The following is a 10,429-nucleotide window of genomic DNA, read 5'->3' as shown; positions in this document are numbered from 1 at the left end:
GACGGACGTCCCGCACATCCGGTAGGTTGGAAAGCAGCGCGCGCTCTGGATTGATGGACAGGAGAAGCACCCAATGGGATAGGAGCGAGGAAATCCACGGGCGGGCCCAACCCCTCACGGGTCCCACGCAGGCCCAGTGCCCTGAGACCAGCGGCGGGGCGGGGCCGCCTCTTGACAGCCTGATGGACAGACCTATTGCCCAATAATAATGCGGCATTGCCGGCGGGAGGCGGGAAACTCGGTTGACGGGCAGTCTGGTGGGCCAATCAGGCGTGGCAGGAAGAGGGGCCGATTCTGGAAGCCATTACGCCAGTGCCGCAGGGCGGGGGCCGTTGCGCGGGGCTGCCGGGCGGGCGCCGTACGCAATTTGCGTATCGTTGGCGGTGCCAAAGGGGGAGCGGGGGGGACCGACCCCTCCGGGCCCTGAGGGGCCTCGGGGCCCCCCTGTTGTCCCCGGCCCCGGGGGTGGGGGGGCCCTGCCGCCCCTCGGCCCTGCCCAGCGCCCCCCAGGCCCCTCAGGTGTGACCCCCCTGCCCCGTCCCCGGTGCCCCCCATAGCCATGGCGTCGCCGCCGGCGCCCCCAGCCAAGAAGCGGAAGATGAACTTCTCGGAGCGGGAGGTGGAGATCATCGTGGAGGAGCTGGAGCGGGGAAAGCATCTCCTCGTCAACCACTTCAACGCGGGCGTGCCGCTGGCCGCCAAGGCCGCCGCCTGGCACGACATCCTGCGCCGCGTCAACGCCGTCGCCACCTGCCACCGCGAGCTGCCCGAGGTCAAGAAGAAGTGGTCCGACCTCAAGACCGAGGTGCGGCGCAAAGTGGCCCAAGTGCGGGCTGCCATGGAAGGGGGAGGCGAGAGCCAGAACGGCGGCGGCAACGGGCCCGAGGGCGAGGACCCGGCGGGCGCCGCGGCCGCCCCGGTGATCCTCACCCCCATGCAGCAGCGCATCTGCAACCTGCTGGGAGAGGCCACCATCATCAGCCTGCCGAGCGGCGACTGCGGCGCGGGTGACGGGAGCGAGATCCCCATCACCGCCTCGGCCACCACGGTCACCCTGACCCAGAGTGAGTGCTGCGCCCGCCGGAACGCTCTGGGCTGGCCCTGGCAGCCCCCTGCGAGGAGACGCAGAGCCTTGTGTGGGGAGAGAACCACAGAATGGTTTCGGTTGGAAAGGACCTTAAAGAGCACCCGGTTCCAACCCCCTGCCATGGGCAGAGACACCCTCTACTAGAGCAGGTTTCTGCATCCAGCCTGGCCTTCAACATTTCCAGCAATAGGTTGCCCACAAGTCCTTTGGGCGGAGAGAAGCCCCAACAAAAAGAAATCCCTACATCTCTGTCATGAAATGCTCCTCTCAGCCTGCCCTTGTGTGCTGTAGGGGAGTGGCCCCAAGACACACAGGTACTGAAAGTCAGCTTTGACAGCTTGACTCAGCCTTAAAGAACAAGGGAGCCAAGGATTCTTTGCACCCTGGGAGATTCTTCAGTTTCTCTCTGGGGACAAAACCAGGGAGAAAAACATCTTCAGGGCTGATTTTCCAGTGTGCAGTGTCCCAAAGAGCAGCTCTTCTACCGACAGGCCATTCTGGGTCTTCTCTTTGCTGTTATGTCAATCAGCTAATGCTGCTTGGAAAGATTGTTTTAAACTGGAGGCTGAGAAATTATATTGTCTAGACAGATAAGGCATTCCCTATTCCTTTGGGTTGAACAGCCCAGAAGGAAGCTCGACTGAGGGTGGAGTGGACTTAAATAGGTCATTTTGTGCATTGCTGGCCATTGTATGTTATCTCAGCGAACAGGCCGTATTCCTGTGATATTCACTGAATAGTCCCGTAGATAAAAATCCCGTATCACAGCTACTCCTGACTCCCTTTCTGTCCTTTGTTCTCAGTTCCTGCAGAGACAACCTACCACAGTCTGGAGGACGGGGTTGTGGAGTACTGCACCACGGAAGCCCCCACCACCGTCACTGCGGAGGCGCCCTTGGAGATGATGGCCCATCAGCACGAGGTGTCTGCCAAGCCCCAGGAGCTGAAGAGCCGCATCGCCCTGAACTCAGCCAAGCTCCTGCAGGAGCAGCGAGTAACCAACCTGCACGTCAAGGAGATTGCCCAGCACCTGGAGCAGCAGAACGACTTGCTGCAGATGATTCGCCGCTCGCAGGAGGTGCAGGCGTGTGCCCAGGAGCGGCAGGCACAGGCCATGGAGGGGACACAGGCAGCACTCAGTGCTCTCATCCAGGTCCTCCGCCCCATGATTAAGGACTTCCGTCGATTTTTGCAGAGCAATACACCCAGCCCGTCGGTCACCACTGACCCTGGCCAGACAGGGCAGCAAGATGGTATGATCCAGTAAAAGAAACAGTGATGGGAGGGGAGCTTTAGATTGATGTCAGGAAAAGTTTCTTCCCTGAAAGGGTTGTCAAGCCCTGGCTCAGGGTGCTCAGGGCGGTGGTGGAGTCACCATTCCTGGGGGGGTTTAAAAGATGTGTAGATACAGCACAGGTTAGTGGTGGATGTCACAGTGCTGGGAAAACTGTTAAATTCAATCATCGTAAAAGTCTTTTTCTACTCTAAACAATTCTGTGATTCTATGGGACATCTGCCATGCTAAAAGCCTGCCCATGCTGGCAGAGGACACTTGGAGGCAAGGGGTGCTGCCTCTTCTCAGTGTGAATAGCTCCCTTGGAGTTTGGCTGAGTCTAAACAGCTTTCTCTGCTAATCTTGTGCTTATCTGCCTTTTCAGACTCTCATACAGAGCCACAGCAGGATGTGTAATAAACCAGCAAATTAACATGAGTTGCTTTAGTTCCTCAAATGATAGATTTATTTTTTTAAAGATATTTTTAACTTCTCTTTGGAAAAAAAACTGTCCAAAGTATGACACCTCTCTTTTTGTCTCTCTCTCGAGATCTATAGCCTTTAACTGACTTCTAACGTGGAGAGTTCTGTCGGGATACCAGTGCTGCAGCTGTACAAGGTACAGTGATGTGAACCCACCGTGCACACAGTGAATGCCTTTCTGGCTCTTGCTGAAAGCATTTACTGGAAACGTGGTACCGGATGTGGTAGAACCTTCTCTCTGCACTGAGAGCTATGGATCGTGCTCCTGCAGCATCACATCCAGCCTGTGCAGACCAGCACCCAGCTCTGTGCAGTTTAAGTCCCACCTACCTCCCCTGAGGATCCCAGTGGAATAGAAACAGTACATTCAGCTCATGTTCTATCTGCGTGCAGTCATGAAATTTCTCTATCAACTTGGCAGATGTGATGAAAGTTTCATGTCTTGGGTACCAGAAACTCTCCTGGGATACGTCTTGTCACAATGCCTTTGTTTGTCACTGCATAAACACCCAAGGGCCTGGATGACTTTCCCTTGGGTGGATGAAACAGTGGAACTCTTATCTCTGCCTCATCTGCGTAGTTTGTCACCTCTAGAATACCTTGATCCATCAAAGCAGACCTGGACTAAGTTTCTGGACTAAGCTGCAGCCACACAGGAATTCCCAATGTTTAGGAGTTTGTCAGCCACTGATTTGAGTGAATTTTGGGGCATTACTTGGTTCTGCTGTTGGTGGTGTTTGTTTTGTATTGTTTGGGAGCGAGTCCAGCCATTCCATGTTTGTCTGCTGGCTGGCCTCATCCTGAGAAGCAGAGCTAAGGTTCTCCTCACTATCCTATACCGTTATACAGGGTGAAAAATGTTACAGCCACTTCTGAGGCATTCAGGCTATGGGGCTTGGTCCTTAATGAGAAAGCCTAATTGCACAGGACGGTCAACGTGATTCTCACAGACTTGCAGTAACTTCAGAAACTTTTAGATTAAAGGTCCAGTTGTACATGCATGGAAGAAAACTTAGGGAAAGAAAAAAAAAAAAAAGTGTAAGTCTTCTTCTACTTTGCAAAGTGGCTTACATTTAACAGGCTTGTTGCTTGCCAGGTTATTACTTTTGAAATGGAACTTGCTGTTAAGTCTCCTTTAGGGCTGACGAGGGAGTGAATTTGCACAATCAAATGAAGCCTTTACACAGCCTTTAATGGGGAGATGCTGCTGGGGGACCCCTGATGAGAGCAGTACATGAAGAGGTCACTGCTGTCAGTCCCTGGCCTTTACTCATCTCCTCTTGTCTACAAATCTGATGGGGGAGAAAAGGACAACACAGTGAGGAGAGTTTGGTCCCTGGAAGACTCCCAACCCTTGGGACTGACACCTCCAAGCTGAGTCAGGGTGGATCCTGCCTTGTCTGGCATCTCACCACATGAGTAGCACTTACCTGACTCTTCTTCTTAGACTTTGTGGAATCAAATCAATTGCTGAATTGAGATTTATTTTTAAGGTGAGAACTATGTCATATGTGTTGGTTTACCTCATTTGTGTAATGATCGCTCCTTTACAAATATGAATTTTAATAAAAAATACATTTTGGTAAACAGGCTGTTGCAGTTCATTGGTGTGTGCCAAGGCAGAAGTGAAAATAGTTCATGACAACAACTTTGCAACACAGAATCCTCACCGTTAAGGGACCAAGGAGAGCTGTGAACAACCAGGAGTCACAGTAGCTTTTCTTCGTTTGTGAAGCTTGTGGCCTTGTATTTACATGATTACAGTCTTTTTCAAATAATAGCTTTTACAGGCTTACCTTGGAGCACGAGTTATTTCACAGTGTCTGACAGATTACTGAAGTACAGTAATCTCCCAGCTGCTCAGGAGATGCCACAATAGCCTAAAATAATGGTAGAAATGCCAGCCTTTGGCTTTAAATTGCAGTGTGCATTTTTTTCAGTGACTAAGCACTTCAGCTATGTTGCTTTTCTAGAGAAGTAAGCATGTTGCCATTGGAACCACCCATTTTTCTTGTCTTTTCAGGAAAATGCAGAGCTTAGTCAAGCCAGCAGCTTTCAAGTGTGTGTGTACAGATTTTTGTCTCATTAAAAAGATGTGACAACATTTTAAATATAGGGTGAACTGTACTATGAGGAGTTTGGTTGTTGCTCATGAAGTCATCAGACTTGGGGAAGAACAGAGAAAAGTGTCCCTTAATGTAAAATCCAGGACAAACAGAAGAGGACACTGACAGGGCAAACAAGTACACAGGACATTCGACTGAACAGGCAACTGATGCCCAAACAGAACAAAAGCTGAGGAGTAATATTTATAGATGTTTATTTGTTCTCCTCTACTGTTCTTTTTGCATCTAGAGATTTATATTCAACATCCAGACTGGGAGGGAGTCATGCACAGATGTTCTGCCACAGGGTGTCTCTGACATAGGGGTGAGCAGCATCTTCCTGCCTGCTGGAGAAAGGGCAGTTTGGTGGGGGACTCTCAGTGGTGAAAAGAAAATGTTTGTGGCTACGGAGACCACCAAGCTAGCAGGAGCAACGCTGCTCCCTCCAGAGCCGAGCTCTGCCTGCCATGTATGCAGTGCAGCCCGGCTTTCCAGGAGATGGCACTGCACACCGGGATCCCGAGCTGTGGCACTGCACCCTCCCAGGAACCAGCCCTGTCCTCCAGACCTTGTGGGATCCTCTTTGCACCCTTCACTGGTGAATCTTTTCAGGGCTGAGAGCCTGGAGAGGATGAAATTCAAAGGGCAGAGTGCAGCAATGAGATACCCCTGGAAAAGTCAGGATGCCTGGGGACTCAAACCAGGTCCCTCTGCCTCCCACAGGCATGGCAGAGGACACTGAGATGTCTGTCTTTGGGATGAGTTTACTGCAGAACTGCAGTGCAGAAAAAATTATATCAAGCCCTTCATTATAAGCAAAGGGACAGGGTTTAAGGTTTTTTAGAGGGCCACACATATGTCAGTATCCCACAAGTACAATGTGCTGCCATCACTTCATTGCAGTTCTGGGAGCAGATCCCTACCAAGGGACAGAATGATATCACCTGCACACTCTCCCAAATAACCTCTATTTCCTTCAGCATGTTTTTAAAGTTTGTCAAGCCTGTTTTGGCAAAGGATTCTTCTGGGGATCTTTTGTGGGTTTTTTCCTGTTGTAGTGTGCGAGGTTGCCAGCAGGTACTGTCAGCAGAAGGGTGGTCAGATCAGTGTGAAAACTGAAGCATTTAAGATTCTTTGTCGTGCTTGAAAGCACCTGATAAGAAGCTTCATGGGAATGAGGAGCACGAATGAAGTCGGTATCACCTGCAAATGGGGCTCGTGAGCCCTTGGGTTCCAGATGTGCAGATATTTAACCCGAGGCAGAATCCCAACGCCAGCAGGGGCAGTTTCTTTCACCTCTGCCACCTGGGATCCTAAATTAGAGGTTGCTGTGTCAAGGGAGAACCACAGACTTACAGTTGCTTCTGATGTCTTTGGGTAGCAGTGGCATTTGTGGAGTTGCAGGCAAGGGGACAGACCACAGCCACAACCAGTAAATCTCTTGTCCAGCACAACACTGAAGGGATGGAAGCTGGCATGCAGACACAGGATAAGGCTTAATAAACACAATAAGCCTTGAGGCAAAACAGGTTCCAAGTCTGCAGATTTTGGAAGGGGCAAACGAGATCCAGTTCCACCCACAGACCTCCCAGAATGAAGAGGAGAGTCCTGCTGCACATTCCCAGGACCCACTGAAGCAGACATGGAAACCAGTAAACAAAAAAAGCCAGGCAGCTGGATTTTCAGGTCTAGCCACATATTTGGGGAAAGGAATCCACCGACACCAGATTCCTCAGCTCCCTTTGTCAAATAACAGCATTCCCAGTGCTGGCAGGCCAGAAACCCACCATGCAGGTGTGTCCTCTGCACATCCAACAGGAAACCCAGCCTGGCACAGAAAGTGAAATAGTTCCCTGCCTTTATGATGATGAGTTTGGTTAAATATGGAACAAGTGAAAAACATAAGCAGGTCAAAGTGCAACTCACAGCCTGTTATTAAGCTGAGAAGACGCAAGCTTGGAATAACTCCATACCACGGGATAATCCTATGCAATGGGGAAAGGCACCATTCCCCTCACAGGGTTTCCAGCTGCCTGCATGCTACAGCTTACACTGCTGTGGTGTCTGCACCACCTGCCCCAGACTGGGAGCTCCACAGACTGAACCTGCTCCTGGTTCAGGGGGAGGCACCCAACCACTTCAACTCCCACCCACAGCTCCTTGGAGCAGGGCATTGCATCCCACCCACGGCTCCAAGAATGCACTTACAGCATAAAGTGTTGTGTGATAATTTCTTTCTTTTGGATGATGAGGCTGAAAGCTCATTAAGGCCATTACAGCAGAGGCGACAGGTGTAATAGAGAACCATTACTGTGTTTATGCTGCTGCAGCAACATGTGTAATTTAGTTTTAAAACTTTAATCATTTGGCTGCCAGGACAAATGAATTAGCCCAATGATGCTTTCCAGAGGAAGATGCTGATGATGTAGTTTGCAGGGCTCATGCATCATGGATTCCCCTGGGATAAGAGATAGGATTTGAAGGCTCACCAAATACATTACAGGATCTACCTCACTTCACCTCACTGAGTTTTGTCCCTCCTGCATTTATCTCACCTCGTTTCTCCACTGCTGCTTTATCTCTGTCCTCAAAGCTGAGAGGAGGCAAGACAAGGCATCTCTGTTGGTGCTCACTCGCACAGCACAGCGGTCCCAGCCCTGGCCAGCCAGGCACACCTCTCCAGGAGAGCAGAGGTGAGCCCAGACTTAACTGCACAGCACAGACTGATAAAAATATCCCAGACTGATAAGACAATGCCCTGAGCCAGCAAAAGTTGAGGAAGTGGTGGCGGCACTAAGGAGCGGCCTCAGGAAAGGCTTGGGTCAGGAAGAGCCAGGGCAGGGATGTGGCTGAGGGGCAGGGAGGAGAGGTGAAGTGGGCACTACTATAGAGGAGAAATCCATAGGATGTGAGTCTGAAATGAGCAGAATCCATGTGTATCAAAGCACCCTGGTCACACACACATGGCTTCGTGGCCAACAGATTGCACCTGGAGCAGAAAATAATATAAAGCCAGAGGGATGTTGGATGGATGAAGATACCCTACACCACATTCCCTCTGTGGGAGGCTCAGACTAACCCATCCCTTCTGTAAACAGGAGCACTGTCCCTTTAAAATATGTGAATTTCTCCAGAAACAATTATGCAGCATAAACACAGCAAAATCAACAGGGTGAATTTTGAACTAATAAAGATTTAATCTCTCAGTCATGAGACTGCATTTGTTAGGAAAACACACATATCCCTGAGAATGCAGCTATGGTTGCTATACTACACACTGCTCAGCAGCTTGCTGGGCATTTTTCCAAATCCATTTATTTTTAACATCAGTCACATTATTCAATTAATTATAAAAACACTGAGGTTTTCAAGAGATGTTTCTGATAAAACTGCAAAGTAAATATGCGTGAGAACAGCAAGGATTAAAGTCTCTGTAAACTTTAGCATCTGAGGCTGTTGCTATAAACAAGAGCAGTTCTCCAGAAGGTTATTTACCAGAGTGAATCATAGCAGATAACACAGCTTCCTCCCACACCACACACAGGGATCGTTTGTCCTTTACCTAGGGATGGAAGCAGAGCATCCACATGTCTGTCAGCTCTGTGCTGGGGCATGAGAGGGGTGAGAACTGGGCTGGATTCTTCAGATGCCTCTGGTATTTCAGCATCATAGCTTGGTAAATGTCAAATATTTAGCAGGCTCAGCTCTTTCCCAATAACCTGCAAACACAAATCAAAAAATACCAGCCCATCTCCAGCAATGCCTCAAAGCCTTGAAAACATCAGACAAGAATTGATGGAAGGATTCAAGCCTCACCTGTAACAGCAGCCTGTAAACCTGCTGTTTCCTGGTAACTCCTGGTATGTCCTGTGATGGTTTCACTGCACCAATACAAAATGTTTTCCCAGTCCAAAGTCTGTGTAAGCTTAACCTGGTAGGCAAAAATTGTAACGATGTATTTGGCTTGATCCAATTTTTCACTTTTATCCAAGGACATTTCTGTGTACTTTTCCTAGCAGACTCTTTTTTTTTTTTTTTTTTCAAGGCTCACATTGTGGTGGAATTATTTGATAGCTCTGATACTGTCTGCATAGATGGCAGATTACAGGCAAGGAGTCTGGGCATCAAAGCCTGGCAGAGTGCAAGGGCTCCAAGGCTTTCATCCAAGTTTTGCATATCAGCCTTGGGAACAGTTCCTCCCATATGAGCCTCAACTTCTCAGCCACAGAGGCTCTTGGGCAAACACCTCAATTTCAAATCTAAGCAAATCATGTTGATGACTGCAGGCTCCTTCAGGACAAGGAGAGACATTTTGTTCTGCTTACCCTTAAAGGACGGAATCCAGCCTAACCAGGGATCCCAGCCACAGCGCAGGACACAGCAGCAGCACATAATAACAGGGAGCCATTTCCATGAGGGGATGTGCCCAACTGATTGCCACATTTCACATGTGCAGGGTGAGATTCCAGCTCCAGGCCGTGCCTCGTGCTGCTCCCCAGGGCTCTGTGGTACCAGGCCTCCCTCCTGCTCCAGCCAGCCCAGGCTCTGCTGGCTGACCCACGGCCACTTGTGGTGTCCTGAGGGGACAGGACAGCCACACCTGAGGAGCCTGGGGAACCGTGTGCCTGCAGCCATGGGACACACTGATGAGAGGGGTGTCACCAGGGGCTGCTTGGGCACTGGGACAAGCCAGGGGAAGCGATCCTGGCTGTCAGGAGGATGCAAAGATGACATCTGTCACCAAACCCAGAATGGGTCAGGTTGAAAGATCACAGTGCCTCATCTGGTCCCATCTTCCTGCCCAAGCAGGGTCATCCCACAGCACATGGCACAGGACTGTGTCCAAGATGGTTCTGGAGTATCTCCAGTGAGAGAGACTCCACAACCTTTCTGGGCCAGCGAGCAATCACTGCACAGGAAAGAAGTTCTTCCTTATGTTCAGGTAGAACTTTCTGGGCACTGCTTCTGGCCTATTGCCTTGTGGTTGGCACCACTGAGCTGAGCCTGGCTTCATCCTCTTGGCACTCCATTTTAGGTACTTGAACACATTAATGAGGTCCCCTCTCAATTATCTCTTCTCGAGGCCAAACAGGCCCATCTTCCTCAGCCTTTCCTCATAGCAGAGATGCTCCAATTCCCCAGTCATCCTCCCTGGCCTCGGCTGGACCCACTCCCACGAGCTCCATGTCTCATGTCAGAGATGATTATGCCACCACCTCTGCCCAGGCAGGGACACCCCACCCGCTCAGCTGCCGTGCCCGCTGGGGGCTCTCAGCCTGCAGAGGGGCTCCAAAGCACCGTGTGGGGCGGGAAGCCCAGCTCCACCTCCCGCTGAGGGGACACCCAGGACCCCGCTTCCCGCCCACCCCCTCAGGCAGGGGGCGGGGCTTGCCCAAACCAACAGTTCTTCCCTCCAATCCTCGCGCCCTTTTCCCCGCCCCGTGCCGGAACAACCAATCACTGCCTCGCAGTGCTCAGCTC

At 50.8% G+C, this 10,429-nt stretch overlaps 1 protein-coding gene and 1 long non-coding RNA gene across 4 annotated transcripts; one reads left to right on the top strand and one right to left on the bottom strand.

The window, feature by feature from the left end:
• The first annotated feature begins 60 nt into the window (after positions 1-60).
• NAIF1 (nuclear apoptosis inducing factor 1) lies at positions 61-4,430 on the top strand. 3 transcript variants are annotated; one of them, XM_079324334.1, is made up of 3 exons: positions 62-1,064; positions 1,891-2,340; positions 2,919-4,430. In XM_079324334.1, the coding sequence occupies exons 1-3, from the start codon at positions 560-562 to the stop codon at positions 2,927-2,929; spliced, it is 966 nt and encodes a 321-aa protein (XP_079180460.1). In that variant the 5' UTR covers positions 62-559; the 3' UTR covers positions 2,930-4,430. The 3 variants fall into 3 exon arrangements, with proteins under 3 accessions (XP_079180459.1, XP_079180460.1, XP_079180461.1); XM_079324335.1 differs by having other exon boundaries at positions 64-1,064; positions 2,911-4,430; XM_079324333.1 differs by lacking the exon at positions 2,919-4,430 and having other exon boundaries at positions 61-1,064; positions 1,891-2,904.
• A 1,001-nt stretch (positions 4,431-5,431) lies between these two features.
• LOC306811060 lies at positions 5,432-10,373 on the bottom strand. The gene is made up of 3 exons (XR_013776597.1): positions 8,765-10,373; positions 7,438-8,667; positions 5,432-5,570 (listed from the first exon to the last, which is right to left on the bottom strand). It is a non-coding gene; the product is annotated as an uncharacterized lncRNA (long non-coding RNA).
• Positions 10,374-10,429: the final 56 nt, after the last annotated feature.

The sequence above is a fragment of the Erithacus rubecula genome, assembly GCF_903797595.1.
Source record: "Erithacus rubecula genome assembly, chromosome: 21".
Classification (NCBI taxonomy): domain Eukaryota; kingdom Metazoa; phylum Chordata; class Aves; order Passeriformes; family Muscicapidae; genus Erithacus; species Erithacus rubecula.
This window is presented reverse-complemented; position numbering and strand designations above follow the sequence as displayed.

Coding starts and splice junctions, on each gene's coding strand:
- NAIF1 (XM_079324333.1), top strand. CDS start 560: ATGGCGTCGCCGCCGGCGCCCCCAGCCAAGAAGCGGAAGATGAACTTC. Junction 1,065..1,890: donor CACGGTCACCCTGACCCAGA/GTGAGTGCTGCG, acceptor CTTTGTTCTCAG/TTCCTGCAGAGACAACCTAC.